The sequence below is a fragment of the Micromesistius poutassou genome, assembly GCF_964030765.1.
Source record: "Micromesistius poutassou genome assembly, chromosome: 6".
Lineage (NCBI taxonomy): Eukaryota > Metazoa > Chordata > Actinopteri > Gadiformes > Gadidae > Micromesistius > Micromesistius poutassou.
In genome coordinates, this window is record NC_140276.1 from 5,688,883 (window position 1) to 5,710,867 (window position 21,985).

The window sequence follows — 21,985 nt, forward strand, 5'->3', positions numbered from 1 at the left end:
GAGCGGACTCACGGCTGGATTCTATTCGGCCTGTGACGTCAGGCTGGAGTTTAGAGGACCTCAATTTGGCCTCTGTCGGGGTGACAGACAAAGAAACGCACACACTGCCATTTATTTTTTGTAATCTAAACTTCAACCAAAACTTTCAAATACGTTGTTGCATGATTTGCGAAAAACATTCGGCACACAAAGCTCACTAATGTAGTTTTTTTTAAACTAGTGTAAACATTTATACCTACACACAAGGCTACTTTTATAGGCGTGCAGACAGGCGAGTATATACGGATGCGCACGCACCCAAAGCACTCCTGGCTACTTGCGCGATAACGGCCGTGCTGCTGCTGCGCTGGCTGAACGCTGGTAACCCCGCATGGTCTGCCTGTCACAAGCAAGCCACAGTGTTTAGACACCATCTGGCCAGTGGGGCTCTGTGTAAGGGGAAGTCACATTTCTCACGATACAATGCCACCAACCGAGTAACCCATCATTGATTTGTATGTGTTGAAAAGTAAAGCAACAGATAACGTATGGATATTTCGGTGTTATTTTCCACATCGTAATGATATGCTTATCTATGCAGGGCTTCCGTCAGTTTAATTATATATAGCCTAATGTTGTGCGGTTGATCGCGTTTTTTTGTTTTTGTTACAATTAAGCATACGCCAGGTTGAGGTTCTTGACAAAGGTTACGTTGGTTTATGCGATCATATGTCTCAATTATGTCACACATACGGTCTGAATTCAGAATATTTAAACAAGGCGGCAACTCATGCTAGTACCCACTCATTGTGTAGTTTAAGTAGGAAGGGAAAATATTGATTTCACTTCAGCGCTTTCAGTTTCAGATGTGGATTTCCGGTCCCTGGCGCCCTCTAGTGAACAATCTCTCTGTGATATCTCAGCCAGCGGAGGGCTCCCAGTTTCTGTGTTCTGTTTGTCAATTGTGTAAGACCTTTTGACCCGCCCTGCAAATGGTACTGTTTGCATCCCGCAAGCTCTCTCTCTCACTCACTCACACAGTTGGATATAAACATTGATAGCACATGTGTAGACCTACCATTTACAATTTAACAATAGATCACGATATGAATGAACAACATAAATATCCCATTGGAGTCAAAGCCAACAGCTTGTGGTTGTTCATGGTGGATTAGGCCAACACGCATTATTTATGAAGAAACCTGTGTTGCGATGTTTGTTGCAGATAGATAGAAACAAGTTACTTCTAATGTAGCATAGCTGGACTATGCTACATTAATAAAGTCACAAAGTGCTGAGGCTGTCAGGACATCAACACCTCTTGCAAACTGTGATCCCCATCTCTCATGAGTGGAGGCCAGGTGTCTCCAGTTCCCAGCAGTAAATCCCATCTGGAGTGGAATGGTGCTCAATATTTAAATTATTCTTCTTCCCTCAATACTGCAGTGTGAGCCCTTCGCTGATGAAGAACGCAATCTAGATCCTTGATTTCGATGTAGGTATTGGTACCAGATCATGTTGGTATTTGCTTTAGTAGGGACTGACAATTGTATTTGATTAATATCAAATATCAACATTAAAGATTGTTTTAACAGGATTGTAGTAAGGATAATTTTGCGCCCCTTTTGTATACGACTGCAAAAGCCCTGATCAGAAATATAATTTATGTTAGTGTACAGATTCCTAGCTGTAGCCCATATCAGCCAGCAAAGGGGACTCATTTTAGACTGATACTGTTGAACACATTAACAATCATCAGGCATGCAAACTGGTTTGGGGTGAAAAAGGTGAGAATGATGCATGAGCCAAGGAAAACACAGACCCACTAGGGGGTTCCAGGGTTATTCTCCGGGGAGTAAAAAAAAAAAATATATATATATATATATATATATATATATATTTTAAAATTCTATAATAAAAAAAAGTATATAAAAAAATGCGATTAAAAAAATTATATAAAAAAAATATATATATATATAATTTAAATTTTTAATTTATAATTTTTTTAAAATATTTTTTTGGATTTATAATTTAAAAAAAAAATATATATATATATATATATATATATAATCCCCAGAGTTTATTTTTTTGGCGTCCTCCTTGGTCTGTTGTTGTTCTGGGATGCACTAGCTTTATTTGCACTCAGTGGCCCATCCTTGTCGGAGGCCTTCTGTACCTGTGAGGTAGAATGGAGTGGGTCCGATTTTTCTGTCTCTCATTCACTCCCGTCTCTCACTCAAACACTACTGACCTATACCAATAATATATTTCTGCTCCTTTCTCCCGTCATAAGAACATTGCTGTATGTAACCGTGGCTATCTGTTGCGTGGCTTTCCCACTAAGATAGCTTTCTTTATAAAACATAAGTATTCATTTTTAGTGTTTCTCGTGTCACAGAAACCACAGTGAATCCTGTGTTTCTGTGCCCCGCTGTGGTGTCGACAGCACAGAGCTCCGGTACCGTTACAGGACAGCAGTGGTTTCTTTCAGCTTGTGTTGTAGGCCTATTCCAATTTTAGCGAAAACAAACATAACATTAGCTTGAAAGAAAAAAAAACTGTTTAAGGATGCTTATCTTTACGTGAACTTTGGGATGACTCGTCTGCCAATGATTTCAAGTTTGTTGTGTTTTAACCGGCGATTGTTGCGCCAAACTGTTTACAAATGGACACTTGCTTGCGACGCAGCAAGCGCCTGCTAGTTGACCTGCCGGGCGGGACGATCAGTACTTCCCCACATAAAGGGCTTAGTTCTGATTGGATCGCTTCCCAAATCGTCCCGCTTACATTTTCGTCTCGTTTTTATTCGAAAAGTGTCAAAAGATTTCGTCGTAGTTTTTGTCATCCTAAATTGATTTTTATTTAGTTATCGTCTCGTTTTCGTCAGACTGTAGACCCCCCCCAATGTTTTCTCAATGGATCTCCACGAATCACACAAGTGGCCAATTTTGTTTAAAAAAAACGGCGAATTTGGCCGAAAGGTGACTAGTTTGCATGCCTGAATCATGCTCTATTCCTGTCAATTTCGTACAAAAGGAGTCAAATAAAAGTTTCTTTATTGTTCTCCCACAGGTTGCTTGGAGGCTTGGTGTATCCCATTCACTATACTTTGATTTTCCTTTCGATCACATTATCTTAAATATCTCTTCTTTACTTCATGACCTCCAACAAAAAACTGCATTGATTGTCAACACAAAACTTTAGCACCAGTACATTAAAACTGTACTTTTGCTTTGCTGAAATACTGTTTTTTTTTTCCAATCAGGAAGAGAAAAAGAAAAAAAAAACAGAATCAAGGAATCCTAATTAGTACAATTCAAAGAAATGAAGCACCAACCATATACAAAACAAAATGTCATAGATAGTTCTGTCCCATACACAAAAGGTCAAATATATTAATGACTATTAAATTAAGCACAGACAAACAAAACAAACCAACAGTGTAAATAAAAACACGCAGCAAGGAGAGTTCCAGAAGATCACATGGACGGAGGGCGGGTCAGGGTTCAGGGGTCAGGGGTGCAGTTTACAAGGCTTTAGGGTGGAGGGGGGGGGGCTGTGGAACGGGACCGGGCGGAGGCCTCGGCACTGAGAGCGAGCGGAGGGCGTAGCTACAAAAAATGTTCATCTTCGCAAATCTGTAAACAAGTTCACATTCTCAAGTATCCCCCCCCCCCCCCCCCCCTTAAAAAAATGTACAAATAAAATCCAGAACAAAGAACCCCAAAGAAATTAAAATCACTTCGTAGCCGAGCCTTGGAAATTTGATTTGTGTGAAATGGTCACACACCAAAAAAGAAAAAAAAAATATATAGAAATGGTTCCTCCGGAAATGTTTTGTACATCTCCTCCTCTGGATAAGAACACCACATGTGTGTTTCCGTGGTAATGAGGGTAGGGGTAAAGCTGTGTGTGAGAGAGAGGGGGAGAGAGAGAGGGAGAGAGGGAGAGAGAGAGAGAGAGAGCGAGGGGCGAAGGGTCCGTTTAAAGGAGAATACAATGTGCCGTGGGGTCGGACCACTGCATGTAGTCCGGGTGTCCCGAGGTCCACAGAGGGACCATCTGGACCGTACCGGGTCAGGCCTGCCCTGACCCGGTAAGCCAGCCCTAAGCTTCTTAGTCGTAGTTCACCGAGAAAAAAATAAATAAAAAATGACTTGGATTATCTCTCCCCTCGAAGAAAAAAAAAAAAAGGAGAAGATATTATTTGTTTTCCCCTCAGGAACAAACTCAAAACCAAAAAGTTCTGAAGGTCGTCCCAACCTCTCGCCACGAGAATACAATTATAATTATAATTCAATTATGTTCAATCCAAAAAAGTGTTCAATAATTCATTTGTAATCAAATTGACCTATAGATAGGAACCTGATAGCTGTTATATTTATATTTCTGAGCACCAAGCGTCGTCACTTCCGTCAGTTCCTGTGGTGTTTTCTTCTTTTCTTTGACCACCAGATGATTGACAAGAGGTCAAGAGGTCAGAGAGACTGGTCCTAGCGAGAGTTTAAGAGTTTAGAGTTTAGACCCACAAATCATCCACAAGCCTTGCCAAAAAAAAAGAAAAAAGGGCTTCTCTCTTACAACTGTACTCTCCCGAGGTACAGGGAGGGCAAGAGGGAGGACGCAAGGTGAAGCTTTAAGCACGACAAGGTCATGTGAGCGTACCGTGCAGAAGGCCGGGCCGGGCCGGGGGGGGGGGGGGCTATCGACCACGAGGCCTGCCGATACAAGCGCGCTCCACCTCCATGCCCTGCTCCTCCTCCTTCTCCTCCGGCAGGATGTGGATGGAGGAGCCCAGCAGTCTCTGGAGCTCGGGCACACAGCGCACCAGCTCCACCTGCCCTTCCTCATCATCACCACCACCACCACCACCACCTTCCTCGTCCCCCTTCTCGTCCTGCTCCATCTCCTCCTCCTCCTCCTCGTCCTCGTCCCGCTCCGTCCGTTTCCCCCGGTGGGGCGCGGCCAGGGCGCCGCTCACCTGGCTGACCGCCACCTGTCTCCAGAGCTCCGCCCCCGCCAGGCTCACCACCTCCAGGTGGGGGTAGCGGGAGCGGAAGATGCGCGTGGACATCTTCAGCCGCCGCAGGACGTCCGCCAGCAGGAACCAGTTGCAGTAGCTGGAGGAGGAGGAAGAGGAAGAGGAGGACCAACGTTAGAGGAGGGGAAATATAAGAATTAAGGTCAGATCTTGGATCTGATTGCAAGGCATTTTAAGGCAGCGTTCTACTTCTTGTGAGTCGTGACCGCCTAGTGGTGTTTCCAGTCAATTATACATCCATTTCGAACCATTTCGTGTGTTTTCTTGTTCTAATGTTTTGTTATTTTTATTATTATTTTTTTAAACTATTTAGAAGTCAAATTCTGAATTTCTCTAGTGGCAAGCCGATGACTGCTCGGCGACTGCACTGCTCTAGGACGGTGGTGCCGCAGACGTGCTGCTGCTGCTTATACGCAGTCCCCTCCAGGGTCCTCTGTAGGTCTACAGCGGCCCCCCGTGACCCCGGACTCACCCTTGGGTCAGCGACACCTGGACGTGGTAGCAGGGCAGCAGCGGCTCCGAGGAGAACTCAAACAGCAGGCCGTCTCTGTCGGGGTCCCCGTCGGCCGGACCCCTCCCCTGCTCCTCCTGCTCCCCGTTCTTCTCCGACAGCAGGAACTCCCAGCACGGCTCCTGCTCGCTCTCTGTGAGGAGGTGAAGAGAGGGTGAGAGAGGGCGAGAGAGAGAGAGAGAGAGAAAGAGAAAGAGAAAGAGAAAGAGAGAGAGAGAGACTTGTTACATGTATTCAGAAAAAACAGAGACGCTTCTCTGGAATGGAGTAAGATCTCCCTCTAGTGGGGGCCTTATTTACATAAACAATGCAGGAGTCCTAGCCTCCACTGGGGCTGTCGTTTCGCTGACCCTTTAATAGAATGTGCTGCCTTTAGCTTCTGATATTTAACAATTATTCGCCAAAGGCGAAGTGAATAGTGTTAGCACTATTCACGGAGTCTGAAGTGAATAATTGTTTTAGTATATACTACACGTGAACACTTTGAACAAAATTTATTTGTTTTAATTAGCGGTTTATTTGTGTTTATTAGCGCGACGAGACGACCGTGACGCGCAACATTTTGCGATGAAAACAATATCCCATGTTTGCGATCTCAATCATGGGATATTGCCCAATATCCTCAGATAGCAAACCAATCAAATTGCGCCATCTTACGAGGTTCACGTGTAGCATATACTAATGTAGGTTATGTGTACGTTTACAAGTCTTCGCAAAGCAGATGATTCAACCACATATACTGTACATGTATTTTCATTCGGAGGAGAAATATTGGTCAGTGTTACTATTTAAAGAGTAACAGTAGCCGTTAAGAGCCTAATGGATTCTCTGTTGCCACACTGTGGGACCATGGGTTGCCCCGGGACATCTTAACCACTGCCTCAACAGTCTGTAAAGCATCTCCATCCTGACCCCTAACTATTAAATAACTAAATATAAAAAAAAATCATGTTCAATGACAGTTGACTTACATCACTTAAAAGGATTAGTTAGGCGGTTCAACTACATGTGCAAATATTATCTGTGTTCTTGTTCTTTTAGACAGTTTGGCAATCACAAGTTGGCACTGTTTGCACACTTTTGATGCCTGGAGGTCTGCATTCAAACATTAACAATTCAATTAATTAACATTGCTTTGCTCCTCAACTGTTATTATTATTATTTTTTTTTTAATCTTCACAAAAGGGAAAATATAGGACGGGGGGGGGGGGGCTCTCATCTCCAAGTGTCTAACCATCTTAGAATTAATTACTGCTACATTTTGTGCCAGAAAACTGATGAAGGAATCACTCCCAAATCGAATAACCTAAAGCAGCTTCCCAAATAACAGCCCCTCAGATACTCAGTGAAAAGTCGTATTCAGGCCAAGGGGAAACACAACACTAAAAATAGACCAAGCTACCTGTCCAAAGATACATCACAAGGCAAACTGCACTCGGATGGAGAAATTTCAACATGCCGGATCTGCAAAAGGAAAAAGGTGTCTCACCAAACAGGGAACTGCTGTGGAAGTCCCACAGCAGGCAGGGGTCATGCTCGCTCCGTCCTTCCAAATCGGTGAAGTATTCTGGAGAACAAAGGGGGAAATGTCTTGTGTTACATCATACCCAGAAGGCTATGGCGTATACCCAAGTCCCGGAAGTGTGACCACTTCCCAGATGCTTTCAGATGTACGAGGAAAACCGTATTAGGAGTTGTGTGGGAAAACATTTGACCGCATTACATGGCATGAAAGCCAATCCAAGCCCTGACTAATTTCCAAGATAAATTTGTCACCTACATGATCATTTGCATGCCTACTTAGTTAAGGCAAACAAACACAAAACTCTGGTTAACCATGTTTGTATATTTAATATCCTCTATTTTCCATTCCTCTGCAGTTCCCTAAAAAGCAAATTGAATTACCATCCTAACTCAGCAGATTAGAATCCAAAGTAGAGATGGTGAGTAGGTGATTCTATATACTTTGAAAATAGATGTTATTAAACTGCTGCTGATTGTAGTTATTCGAATGCTGAGGGGGCAACCAAAATCCCATAACAACTGGTCACACAACACACAGACTAATACCCAGTGGGACTGTTAACCAGCATATTATACTTCAGGTAAATCATATACGGTAGAAGGTTAGCGAGCTGCAATGTCCCAGGTCTGAACAAGCCCAGAAAGTAGCAACCAGGTATTAACGTGAGGTATACACAGCCACAACATCAACATGCATCACATTTTATAGAGACTGTAAGCAACGCAACATTAAAATAATCGCTGATTAACCCTTCCTCGGTGACCGGGCAAGAAAAATAATAAAGGCTGATGGTAATTGCCTTGCTGTGTTATGAAGAATGAGTACAGCTGCACAGTAGTTTCTCTCTGTGTGGATTCTCTACATGTAGAGAGTGTGCTTATTTTAAAGTCAAGGTAAAAACTCTCTAAACTGATACTTCCAGGATCCCTCTCCCCTATGAAGATGACACAGAAGACAATGGAAATCTATTGATTAAGATGTAGAAAATTTGGAAAATTCCTGTTCAATTAACAATTGTTACTATTATTGATCGGTCCTGGAGTTTATTATCATAATGAATGTGCATATTGAATTGAAACAAACAACTTGACATTTTTCTAATTCAATTCATTAATTTATGTGAATCTACAGATATATTTGGTATAATTCTACCAAACATCTATCCATGCATGGATTATTCAAACTAGATCAGGCTATATATATTCACTGTGAAGATGATTTTACCTGTAAGGAAGGTCTTCATGTTGGGACTGTGGGCCAGCTTGACAGCTGTGTGTCCGGAGTAGGTGGCCAACGTGGGGTCTGCTCCGTGATTGAGCAGCAGCCACACTATTGGCAGGTTATCACTGGCCACTGCATCGTGAATGGGCCTTAGAAGCAACACAGACATTGGATTGGTCTACATTTACATCAATCATAGATTACTTAGTATTAGTAGTATTTGCAAAGTAAATATAATTAATAAAACAAGTGTACTTTGAAAGCTGCCACACTAACTGGCTAAGTAATAACACAATTTATGATTAAACCAAAATTAATAATCTGTCTCCATAGACCCATTTCACAGAGGCATCATCGTAGAACAACCTTTTATGTACTGGGGCAAAGGTAGGTAACTTATCTCCACTCATTTAGTCTCCTGGTCTGGTAGAATACCACCCTGGTACGTAAAAGTAGCAGACCCATAATTACTGTTATGAGCTACACTCTTGTTTCTCTGAAGATGACACCTCTGTGGAAAGGTCTATTATCAACCAAGTAAACATTCTTAGCCAGACTACAGTTTAAGACTACAACACGAGTCGAACGGGACAGATGTTTTATGAAACCTTTTCACTGAGCAGCCATGTGAAACACATTTCTCGTCTGTTTGCACCCTAACCACTCTTCCCCACAGTACACAACGGGGATACATGGAAATGATGGGATGGATGAGGTATGATATTCTCTACCAACACAAATGCTGCGACGAAGATCGTGATACAACGGGGGGGAGAAAAGACACAGAGAGACCAAGAGACGTGACGTGCTGTTGCAGTCTGAGGCTCTGGTGTTTGGGCCGACGGGGGGGAGGGGGGGGGGGGTGTGTCTCACCGCGTTCCATCCTGGGCGCTGCAGTTGACATCGGCGCCGTGCTTCAGCAGGATCTGGACGATCTGAGTCCATCCCCGCGACGACGCCTCGTGGAGGGCCGTGTAGCCGGCGTTGTCACGGCGATTGACCTCCCGGATGTCCTTCTCCAGACAGTAAAGGACGACGTCCTGAGGGGAGGCGCGGAGGCACGGCCGTCAGAGCACGGTGACATTCAGCCGTTGGTCATTAGTCACCTGCCGGCTAGCGATCATTCATATAGGGGGACGTGGAAGATGGGGGACCAAGCGCTCACCTGGTAGCCCAATCTGGCAGCCCGCTGGAGCAAGGTCTCCCCGGCGTTCTTGTTGACGATCAGTCGACGCACCTCCGGGGGGACGGGCTTCCTGGGCGGGGACTCGGGCCCGCTGCCCCAGCCCGCGGAGCTCTTCTTACTGGCCGGTGGGGACAGCGGGCTCTTCGGCGTGGCGGCCGGGGGACTGGTCAGTTTCTTCGCGGCGTTTTCCTCGTCGGGCGGCAACGAAGCGGAACGTTTCCCCAGGCCGCCGCGCTTGGGCTTAGCCTGTGATTAGGACGTGACAGTTATGAGGAAGCCGTGTTTATGGGTGTCGCGCGTTGTGCCGTGCTGAGCAAACACCGGAGCAATTTGCTCTATGCTCCAGGAACCAGAGACATAAAAACCAGCAGCCATTAGGATAAATCACCTGGCATTAGCCTATAAACCCACAAGGGGGCAGTATTAGCTAATCAATCTGACAGCGCCATTCCCCCTCAACTAAGTACTGCACTGTAAATATTAGGCGGCTTTATGGGGAAAACGGGCAAACATCTTACCTTGGGCTCCTCATTGTCGGTGTGTTTGCTTTTGAACTTCCTCTTTCCTGACGGCTTGTCGCTGCCCTCGGGGGACACTTCGCTCTCGTGGTAGCCGCCGGACCCCGAGCGGGTAAACAGGGCCCCTTGGAGGGCCAGGGCAGGACTGGAGGCCCCGTGACTTGGGGATAAACCGCTCTGTAAATCTACAGTTAAAAAAAAATGAGTCAGAGGTTGAGCCTCCGCCGCTGTTTTGAGATCAAGCAAAGGACGAGTAAATAAAATCAATTAACAGCAACTGTGATCAAAAGCAAGCGTGAGATATGGCTGTCATTACCGTTAAAAGATACCTCATGCTAAGATAAAGAATCCAGCTGTGGCACAATGTGTGGCACATTTTCCCTTAATGTCAGGAAAATGTGCTCATCACTATTAATGATTAAAAAAAAAAAAAACTCAGCTCACAAGTTTTTTAATGGCAAAGTTTAGAGTGTGTAAATGTTTCACTGCATCGGATGTTATCATCACACAATCGTTCTTTTAGTGTGTATCTGCCTCCTCCTCCTACACCCTCTGGACTGTGTTTGTCTCTTTTTCTCACGTCTGTGCTTTCCTTTCAGTTTTGTCTTATCTTTCACTATATTTGACTGCTGCCATGTTGGCCAGGCCTTGCTCGAAAAATAGGTCATTTGATCTCAAGCAATTCTTGCCTGGTAATTTAAAAAAAATAAATAATCAACTTAACCATCATATAAAAAATATATATTTCCCTATCACACTTTTTCTACTGCACTGTTTAAGCTGCTGAAGAAAATTTGAGAGGTGTAAAAAGAGAGAGCAGAAGATATTTTGAAACCATACAATCCCTCCGTTCTGTGTTTAGTATTGCTAGTATTGTATTTACACCCTGGGAATGACAGGCGAGATGGATTCTCCGAACCAATTACAGGAAGAGATGGCCTGATTGGTTAGAAATGAGTATTTCACTCACTAGCTGACGGATGGCTATACAAATTCTAACAAACAGTCCAATTATAAATCTTGAATCTTAGGCACCTTGAAGCAATCACAAGCGATATTTGGTAAGGAAGGTATGATAGCGGAATCGGTTTGTAAGGGTGGATTGTGAGGACCAAGGCAAAGCGCTTTGGGTGGGCCTTCACTGGAAAGCAACTGAAACTCCCCCGCAACAAAAGGGAGGCATCAATGACCAGAGTGCCAGACAGACTGAACCTGTGAGTAGGCGGTCCTCCTCATTAGTATCTGCAATTGAAAAACGGTGCACGGAGGACGACGATAAAGGCGACGGCTCGACATACCGTCTGTCTTCCCGTCGTTTGGCGTCGGGCTTTGGGGCCCTTGGTCCTCCAGCCGGTCCTTCTCCACAATGTACTCCCCGCTCTGGTACTTCCTGCTGCGGCAGCGCCGGCGCTTCTTGTGGGCCGGCGTGTCCCCCCCCGGCGGGGCGGGGGCCGCCGGCGTCTTGACCTTGGCCGGCTTCGTGTCCCTGGGCAGCGGGTTGCTGCGCGGGCGGCCCCTGGGTCGGCGTGCCGGCTGCGTGGGCGTGGGAGCGGCGGGCGGCGGCGGGGAAGGAGCAGGTGGAGGAGGAGACGGAGAAGGGGGGCTTCGAAGGGAGGCTGTAGGGGGCGGCGGTGAGGGGGATGCAAAACCCCAGGGGTCCTCCGGCGGAGCCTCATCGCACCGCCGTCGACCCCGTCTCAGTCTTGGAGAGCAGCTCTCGGGAGATTTGGCGGTCTTACTGGACGTGCTGAGACTACGCGGGGAGGCAGTGGGGTCTAGACTCCGAGGGCTGCTCAGCCCACCGTCTATTAACGGTCAGGAAGCACAAGTCACCGGTTACACTCAGGGAACACCGTGCAAGGAAAACAATTAATCACATTAAATATATAAAAATGTATAAAAATCGGTTTCCTTCACGTTGTGCATGCACACGACTCCACCACCCAGGGAAATGAACGGGAACTAATACAAACACACACTTGATGTAGGCCTTTATACTTCCAATCTAATCTGACCCTTGAGGTCACCAATACTATACCAAAGATAAGGGCAATTTGACGCATCGTTTCCAAATTCACTTCAAAAGTTACATTACACCTTTTCTTAACCTGTATTTACCCAGGGTACGCCGGCCGAACATTACATGTTCCCTCTCAGCGGCCCTCCTGCTATGTGCGTTAAGACCAAGGGTGTGTGCTCAGGCTTGCTTATTCAGAGTGCTGTATGTACACGTACACACACACACACACACACACACACACACACACACACACACACACACACACACACACACACACACACACACACACACACACACACACACACACACACACACACACACACACACACACACACACACACAAATTAGGACTGGCCTGGTGTTCTGAGAGTTGCCTGTTCCCCTTTGTGGACGGAGCTCCTGTTGTTGGGCAACTCCTCTTTATTGTGCGAAGGAGGTTCGTCTGCCGATGCACACGGCTTCTTTTGCTGAAACACACAGGGGATAACCCTAACTTTAGACCATTATGAATTAAACATTTCAGCATTTTTATTTGCTTATCACAGACAAGGATTCAAAAATGAATAGGAATTCATAAAAAAAATGTGTTGAATTGATTATTATTCATTCATTGGTGTAACGCATCAAGCAAAGAACCAACACACTGTGCCAGATCAAACATGTACTTTGATAACTGGACTAGACGGATGGGTTACCTTTTTGAGGCCGGGCGCTTTCAGTGGAGTGCTTTCCTTGTCCTGCCTCTTCTTCGCGGTCACGGTGGCCTTCTTTGATGGCTCCGGCGGCGATTTCTCCTTTGCAGGCTTTTTAGTGCCGGCTGCCTTTTGTTTGCTGACGGATGATTTGGACTTGGTGGGTGACTTCTCTTTGGTCCCGTTTGTTTTGTTGTCGACCTCGCCAGTGCCTTTTAGACACTGGCCGGTCAGGATGGAGTGAACGACTCCCTGAAACGTTGCATTGCGCGGCTCGTCCGGCGGCGTCCCGCTTTGGTCCTTCAGTAACTCTCCCTCCAAGACCTGGGCCAGTTTACTCTCCCTCCTGCTGCCGTTGATGGAGCCGCTGCCCCTGAAGGCAGCCGGTTTAGTGCAGACCTGTTGTTCCTGAACTCCCTGACTCTGAACTTGCGGCTCTGTACCGGTGTCTCTGCGCTCGCTGGCCTTTGCTCTCCCCACGCGGTTGGCGGTCGGCACCGGGACCTCTTGATGCGGCGTGCCGGACTGCTTCCGGTCTTTGCTCTCCGTGGGCCAGGGTGGTGGATATTCAACAGTCTGTTTGGACTGCGTGTCCTGGCCCCCGGTGAGAGGATTCTGGACGTCTGCCTTTTTGACGGCAACGGGTGAGGCTTGGGCAAAACCGTCAGCGACAAATGCGTTTGTTTCCAGGGCTTTCTGCTTCACTATGGACTCCAGGTTAGATAACGGGGACTTCACTCGGTCCCACTTGTTGTCTTCCACTTTCAGAGGGCTGTGACTGCCACTCTGGTATGTGGAAACCTCCGAGCTCCCAGTGCCCTTGGTCTTTGGGGGTCCTTGGGGGACCATTTTTTGAACGGATGCCGCCTGGTTGGGGAGGATGGCTGGCTGCTGCCATGCTGGCTTGACGATGGAGGAGGAGGAGAACGCCGCGGGGGTTTTGCCCGTCGCCACGCCCTGACGAACGGTAGCGGAGCCCACGAGGGCGGCGATCGGGGCTACTTTTGACGGGCTTTTCTTGGGGAGAGCTGTGCTGGTGCGGTTGGCGTGCTTAGCGCTGTGGGGATGCGGGTTCCCTTTCATGAGAAAGGATGGCTTCTTGCCCTTCGAGGCCAGATGTTCCCCTTGGTCAACGATGGATATAAATTCCTGCTTTGCAAAATTCTGAAATTCGTCAACAAAAGTGCCCTTTCCATCTTTACCCCTCAAGGTAGAAGCCAGTATAGGGCTGGCGACTCCAACATAAGTCCCTGGGATACTTTTAATGGAGTCTGGTGAGGGCCCCTTCCCCCACGAGGACTTGGGCTCCACGACAGGGTGACCCGGCTGCCTGTTTGTTTGTCTTTGATGAGAGCCATTTCGCTGCATGTTTGGTAAAACCGGGTATTGCACGGCTGAGCTGTAAATAGTTGTATTACCCCTCTTATTATTACTGTTATTATTATTAGGAGCGTCCCTCTGGTCTGACTCGCTGTGCTGATGCTCCTTCGCACTGACGGCGCTTAAAGGTTCGTTGATACACTTTGGACGTTTCGACTTGGCCGACAAATCGAGGGGCACGTCCGGCTGCTCGGCGGGGCAGCCGTCGGCGTGGTCCTCTAAAGCAGACGTGGGGTTGGGCTTCAGGCAGCCCATGGAGGTTTGGTCCTCCGTGTTGCTTTTCTCCACGTGGTTGAGGAGCCGGCTCTGAGTGGTGATGGTGGCCAGCGACGGGGCACAGCAGATGGCGGCGGTGGGAGACAACGTGAAGCGGGCCGGCGGGGCCGTGCCGGGAGGCTGGTGCTTGAGAGGCAGCGCCGTGGTGGGCAGGGGCGACGCCACCGCAGAGGCCAAGGCCTTGTGCTCCGCTGTGGATTTACCGCTTTTATTCGACGCAAGGGTTGCTTTGAGCTTGGGCGCCACCGCGCCGGGTTTCTTCTCCGGGTGCGGAGTCCGTCCATGCGAAAAGGGATACGGGTAGGTCCTCGGTAGAAGTGTCCCGCCAGAACAGGGGGTTTGAGGCGGGACTTCCTGTTGAAACTGACCGGCGGCGGCTTCTCGCAGCGCTGCGATCTGACCCAGTGCGGGCGGAAGAGTGATTTTACAAAGGGGAGAGGGGAGGTTGGTGGCTGGGACAAAAGCGACCGGCTGGCCTGGTTTGAAAAAACTCATCACAGACTGCGTTTTCGTCTGCGATTTCTTACTTGACGTCGCATTAGCGTAGGCGGCGTTGAGAGACTCCACCGGTCGGACCCTGGCTCCGCCGACCCATTGAGAGGCGGGAAACCCCCCCGCCCCGTCAGAGTTGATTTTGGCTACGTCCTGCCTCTTCTCCGCTGGTTTGTCCGTGGCGGCGAGTGCAGGTCCAGGCGTTGGTGCATTGCCGGGCTGCTGAGGCGGAGTCACCTCTGGGTTATGATTGTAGATGTGAGTGTCCACACAGTTCTTCTTGGCTACGGTACAGTCCTTGGCCGCAGGGTTCCGGTTCTGCTGACTGAGGACGACATCTCCTCGGAGCTCCGGGGGCAGCGTCTGAGGAGGATTCCCCACCATGCTTGGAGACGCTTTATTTGGAGCACTGACCTCTCTGCTCACCGTGCCTCCATCCCCTACATTCATTAGCGTAGGATCCACCTGGGTATTGGGAGGACGTGGTGAGCTTGCTGTTAATTAAATGTGAGAGTGTAATAAAACACTGAACTCGAAATCTGTGTCAGATGGAAAAAAAACAAACCTTACCTGCATAGGTGTTTCTTTAACACAACATCTCACAGGAGGAGGTTGTGGGCCACTTAATACAGGCTTCTTTGAAATGCGTTGGTATTCTGTGAAGTAAATGTGGGAAATTGTTAAAAAAATATATATATATAAATATATAATTAGTTTTTATTGACCTTTAACAAGACTTTCTTATTATTTTCAGCCACTAATAGGTCCAGGTTCAAACAAGAGAAGTGGATTGTTGGTGAACAGAGGAAAACTTCCCGCTAAGTTCCTGTGTTCAAACGCCAGATATTGTACAATTTCCTCAAACTAAAGCAATGATTCAGAGAAGTAAGGTTTTGCCAGCTGAATTGAGGAACACAGTTGTTCTGTTGTGTCTTATCAGTGTATTCAGGCATAAAAAGGCAGAGCTGTTTCTGTTGAATCTCAAAGTGGTTTTACTCAACCAACACAAGCTCATTAAACAGACAGGAAAGGGGGTATAAATAGTGACCTCCCAAATGACATTGATCCTATAATTCTCAATCACAGGTAGGCTAGTTTAGGTGAGTTAGCTGCCGATTAGGTCATGCACAGGTAAACTGACAGGTATCCCAACTACCAGGGGAAGTATTGGTCAAATAATGAGATTCGGATTTGTAATAATTTAGATTATGCAGATACTTTAATAAAAGTATGCTTGTAGTTAGCAGGATCGTATTGTTCGCAGGATATACATTGCTGACCAGTTGGCAAGTGCCACAATGTGCTTGCTGCTAGAAACAAATAATATATAAGAAGGACACAAACGTGACCACAACAATTCAAAGCGTCTGGTTGTCATGCATCTTCTAAGCCATATTTTAGTTTGGCATCCTTCTGTGACACTGCATAAGTCACGGCATAAATTACTGCACAAGTTAACCAGAAACAAATCTGTAACTTTCTCAAGAAAAGCAATTAAAATAATATCTCATTTAAAAAAACAATCAACATTGCCAGGGAAACATTTGAGAATAACTTTTCTCGGTCTATACGGCCTCCGATATAGATAGAACAGCAGATCTTCCGAAATCACATGAGATTCAAACGTGTTTACAGGGGATGTAGACGGAACAGGGACAATCCACAGCGTTGAATGAATGACATCCCCGGCACAACATCTCCGCTGGAATCCGCGAACACGGAGTGAAATGGGCACAGCGATGCAGTGCAAGGAGGGTCTGCATTCATTACCGTGTGACATCGTGTTGCTTACAGCTAGTTTGTCTTTGTGCTGCAGATACGCCGTCTATCCCCGCTACATCACTTGAATACGCTTACATTTTAGACCCATGTGTGGGAGCAATAGCCTGCACACAATGCGCACTTCATAACCTCAAAACTCAAAAACAAAGTCAACGCCAGTCGGGTAAACACCAACTATGACACAGATTTAAACCCTCATATCTAAACCCCTATCCATCCGGCCAGCTCCCTGTCCATCTCCCAGCACAAAGGAGACATGTCCCAATGACACGATCGCACGATAAAGTGAAAGATATTAGCAATGTGAGCCAGACCGATATAAATAAGACGTCTATAAATAGTTCGTTTTGTGTCGATATCGCCTCGAAGAAACTCTGGAGATCCCCGGGTCGGGCTCGCTCGTTCGCGGGAGATGGCGAACGAGTCGATCTGCGCGGGGACGACAATTGCCTCTCAGGTGATTGCTCCATCTACAGCCAAAACACGAGCACGCTGAAATGGCTGTCGTGTTGCCTGGAGCCCCGATCGGGGTCTCACTTCAATGTATTTTCTTTCTGTTTTTCAATTGAAGGCTTGTGCTTTTGGTCCGGAGGCAAAAGCACTGACATGAGCATTTCCCCATCGAGTCGCCTGGGCTGCGTCGTTCATTCGCACTGGCAGGGCACAATGTGGTAACGCCGCCGCCGTGTCCGTCACAGCGTTGCCGATAACGTAGCCCTGTCGACATCCACCCAACCCTCCCCCCCCCAAAAAAAATCAGGTAACATTCACATCAAACTCTAATGATTAGCAAACAATGCATACGGATTGGCCCGTCCGTATACAGAACCAGTAACGTGCTTTACAAAACATCCCAGATCAATTGAACCAAGCAATGGCAACGCTACAGATCGGGCCATTGACTTCACTGAGTTGGTAACAAATGTTTGGATTAAGAAGTGCCCCACTGGACAACTAGCCCGTGGGGTGGACAACAGCAAACTTACAGGCCAGCGCTGAAAGGGGCGCCACTCGTGAACGAGATGGCAAACAATATTAAACTCCGATGTCCAATAACACAAATGTTCAGATCCCTGCGCAGCAAAGTCTCGGCGAAGCCTCCGCATTACTCACAGTGGTTTACATGTTTAGACAGGCTACTGTATTTATCCCTGACCGACCGACACCAAGTGTTCAGTCTAGTATCGGCCCTAAAGGAAACCACTTCAGCGCTGCGAGGCACTGGCGAGTTGGACCCGAACGGATTGTGATCGTCCCCAGACTCTCCAAATACTGAATAATTCTAAAGGTAATTAGCAAGAAAGATAATATGTCAAATGACAGAAACAGTTACGAACCCGTTCGTACAAATGGCATAAAAACATCACATGGCTCGGCTCAAATAAAGGTCCAACGTCTGGCACCGCTGCTCGTTGCTGTCCACTAATCTCGACGATTTTCGGTTCTAAAAGTCCGGGGGGGTTCGTCAAGACAGTCCAGTACAGTATCTCCAGTCTCTAGTCTGGTGGGAAAGAGGGGTAGAAGGTGGACATCGCGCATGGGATGTGTAGTGTTCCGCTATCCACGCCCAGCCTCGCGTAGTGGCGAGCTGGGAGGAGTAAGGACTGCAGGTACCGGCATGCAGTTCGAGCTCCAGCCGCTCAAGGGGAAAGAGGGATCGCAACCAAGAGTGTAACGGTGCGCTAAACTGAAAAGGGTTATCGAAGTAACGAAGTGATAAATTGTATTCTTAAACGAAAATAATCACAGAGTGCCAGAGGATGAGTGTCTCCGTGAGGAAGGGAAGCAAGTCAGTGAATACGTTAGAACAGGGTCGATGGTTGCTAGAGGAGAATGCGAAACACATAAAGAGTGGGAGAGGTATGGGTCTTCTGTTGTTGCGGAATTAACACGAGGAAGCGACATCCCGGGTGTTTGGGGCACTTGCGCGTAGTAAACAGCAATGATATTCGTTTAGTTTTACGGAGCACAATAGTCGGGCGGCTCTCTTTGAATTTCACAATGAGAGGCTAATGCCTAAAGCACTGGGCTTACACTGAAGCCCCCAGTATTGTTATTGCCATATATGTCAGATAATGAGGCCTACTAATAGATAAGGTGTCTCCTGTGTTGACCTCCACAACTGACGTTTACCTGAGTGTTTTTGTTTACAACAAAGCCTTTTATAAATACCCATTTGTTTCGCCTCTTCTTCCATAAGCTCGTATCAAGTGTCTAACAAGCAACATTGGCTATTTGCTCCCTGTGTGGAGATTCGTTTCCCCCCCGCAAAATTTCCTCTGAATCTTCAGTAACTCCAGCATAAACCATTAGTGATTGGATTCTGGGCCTTTCATATCCACAAAGCATTGAATTCATGCCCTTTTATTTCTTAGCACATGCAGGTTTTTCTAGGTCAGGTTCTGGTCCTTTTATAAGCAGAACTGCATCAACTTTTGCAGTGCAGTGCAATGTGTCACATTTAGCAGTTACTTTCATTATGTCACTGTGTTAAGTGCAGGTTTTCCATCTCTGGCCTAGATTTAAGTATGGTTAACACCTGTCTGTAAGTGGTCACTTCTCCCTGTAACTCATTGCCATACGGTCAAAATACAGGACCAAATTCTGATCAAAATGTTATTGACACAATGAAACGATATAGTATCAAGCCACGATTGATATAATCAATAAATAACACAGGGTGTCGAGTTGATTCCATCTGGAGGCACAGTCTGTTGAGAATCATAAAGTGGTTTAGTCCACCAACATATTTAGGCTATCTGATCATTTGAAAGGGGGAGGGGGGACTTGGAGGAAACAGGAGTTGGTTTGAACAAATACAACAGAAACAAAATACAAGAGCTAAACTATAAATAAAGGAACGCTATGCCTACTAGATCGTATAACGTTGTTCTATACATTTAAGTCAAATCTGTATAAAACATGGCACACATATACATACGTATAATAAATCGATTTCCTGGCAGAAATAATAATCAGCAGTGTAGGCTGATATGCATAGGCATACGCTGCAGCAGCACTACAGTATGGGTTAAATCTGATTGAACCCGAAATGTCCAAGGTAATGTCCATCATTACCGATGTAACAATGGCATTTTAAAATCGCATTAGTTCACACACAAACAGAAACAACAGAAACATTGAAACAATCCGGTGGTAAATAAATAACCAGGGCGTTCTTGATCATTGACAAAACCAACAAGTAATAGGCCTACAACATATAACATATTTGTCACTTCCCGGGTCAGAACTTTAATTTGGACCGATTAAACGATCAGCCTATAAGGTCCAAGTTTGTATCGTGAGATAGCCTACGTGAGATGATCAGAGTTTAGGGATTGGCCTACAAGCAGCCCTCAATGAGAAAGACCCCTGGTCGGACATCTACACGTGCCTACAGCGGGCAGCCTACAGCAGGCCTATCAACAAAACAACTCCAATCCAACCAACCACGAAACAAGCAACTCAAACACGCGAATAAATACATGTGCGATACCTTAAGACATGTGCTTTTCTGTTCAACATATCCCCCGTGTCTAAGTCTCCTAAACCATGCGTTGTTCCGGAGCTCAAACTCCGGGAGATAAGACCGGTCATGGCAGCGGGTCCCCCCACCGCCCTTCGCCAGGTGACAGTGGGGCAAGTGTAAGACGGTTTAGCGGTCACAACTCTCCACCGCAGCCCCATGGCACCACATCGGCCCGTGAAGCGCCAGAGAGCGGAGTAGTCCGTTGACACATCGCGTTGTGTCCGTGCTGGGGTAACCCGGGGACCTCAGTGACCGCGCCGACAGCTATCCCGCTAGTGACCGGCCCGCTCGCTAACACACTCCCCACTCGCGAACCAACGCTGACCCATAGCTCGACCAAGAGCGGAGCTTTGAAACCATGGGAATCCAAAAAAAAAAAAAAAGGTGTTTCACAAAACACAACACCGATGTGTTCATAGGAAGGACGGTCACATGTGCGACCGCCAACTGTGACAATAAGGAAGACACTCGTTCGCTACGAGGGGCCTTCGGATGTTTCAGGAATGCCCTCAAAAAGTGGGCAGAAATAGTCATCTTTCGTTCGGGTCGTCTGAGAGATTATCGACCTGATTAGGCCGCCATGGTCCACGGCTACGAGGATGTCCCGTCTGAGTTCGCGGTCCACCTGGTCAAAATTCAATGTTGGGAGGGGGGCTACGCATGAAGTAAAAGTCCGAGTCGTTATAGCCGACTACCTTAGACGTTATTAATTAATTATTCTACAGTAAACGACGAATAAGGAGGAAATCAAGGGCCGATCGCTCATGTGAATGTGAAACGGTGTGACGGTATGGAGTGGTACAAGGTTGAAATGCAAGCGCGGGGCTGAACTGTATCGGTTCGTGTCAGCGTTTTGGCGAACTGACTGCAATATCATGTATGTCATCTTTGGAACTTGGGTTATCCGTAGCTACATGTGACACGATCCCGCACAACACACAACACAAGTGGTGGAATAAGGCACGACCCAAACAAGTCTATCCACTGAAAACCACGTACAACTCAAAAAATACATATATCGATGTCAAAGTTTGTCAAGAGTTTACTTGCCCTCAATGGCGTTGTGCAATGCCCCCCCTTTAATGCCCCCTGCTCGCCCGTAACGCCTTTGTTATTAGTAATCGCATGGTATTGCACCGTCTTACCTTGCGCTCCAAGCTGCCTACAGTCAGAAAGCATGCATTCAGCGCAACAAGCTATTGTTCTCTATTGTGGTGGATCCGTGCGGGCCCAGGGGTGTGATTTTGAAGTAGAATGAATAGGAGTATGCAATTTTGGCTTGTCCTCGCGATCTTCGCTTATTGCCAGTTTTCGGGCTGCAGCAGCTGGAGATGCAAATCGCGCACCCTGGGTCCTAGCGCCGTGCTAAGCCCTACAGGTGAACAGCATGGATCGGAACTATTTATCAATAAGTGCGAGCGACCTTGAGACCGTCAAAAACAAACAAAAAAACAACTGCAATTGATCTACTGTGTTTGAACTATTTTACGTGTCTAAACACATCAAATGTTGTATTGTTGCTGCATCTGACTATTTGGCAATCCTACTCCAACAGAAATGCTTATGGATCCACATCTGAGAGAATTTATTCTCATTGGAATCAACTATGTCACCGTTTAATAATATATAATAATATAGTTTAATTAGTATAGCTGCAAATTAATTTGATAGGACAACTTCATCAGAAATGTTCTTGAAGTTGTATATGTGATTATATAAAACACATTCTTGTTGAGGGCATAGGCCTTTGTGGATGTATGAGCTTCATTTTTCCATTTACATTCATTCCCTTGAAGTTTCATCAATATTTAGCAACAAATCTAAAGTTGAGTT

General features: G+C 46.6%; 1 protein-coding gene across 2 annotated transcripts; it reads right to left on the bottom strand.

The window, feature by feature from the left end:
* Positions 1-3,663: 3,663 nt before the first annotated feature.
* On the bottom strand, positions 3,664-21,381 carry bcorl1 (BCL6 corepressor-like 1). Of its 2 annotated transcripts, none has more exons than XM_084468974.1 (12): positions 21,298-21,381; positions 15,412-15,497; positions 12,697-15,306; positions 12,357-12,468; positions 11,280-11,786; positions 9,982-10,166; positions 9,443-9,709; positions 9,151-9,317; positions 8,281-8,426; positions 7,021-7,098; positions 5,493-5,664; positions 3,664-5,099 (listed from the first exon to the last, which is right to left on the bottom strand). In XM_084468974.1, the coding sequence occupies exons 1-12, from the start codon at positions 21,329-21,331 to the stop codon at positions 4,682-4,684; spliced, it is 4,782 nt and encodes a 1,593-aa protein (XP_084325100.1). In that variant the 5' UTR covers positions 21,332-21,381; the 3' UTR covers positions 3,664-4,681. The 2 variants fall into 2 exon arrangements, with proteins under 2 accessions (XP_084325100.1, XP_084325101.1); XM_084468975.1 differs by lacking the exon at positions 21,298-21,381 and adding an exon at positions 17,961-18,056.
* Between the last annotated feature and the right edge of the window lie 604 nt (positions 21,382-21,985).

Coding starts and splice junctions, on each gene's coding strand:
- bcorl1 (XM_084468974.1), bottom strand. CDS start 21,331: ATGCTTTCTGACTGTAGGCAGCTTGGAGCGCAAG. Junction 10,167..11,279: donor AAACGACGGGAAGACAGACG/GTATGTCGAGCC, acceptor TTTTAACTGTAG/ATTTACAGAGCGGTTTATCC. Junction 8,427..9,150: donor AGCGCCCAGGATGGAACGCG/GTGAGACACACC, acceptor GTTGCTTCTAAG/GCCCATTCACGATGCAGTGG.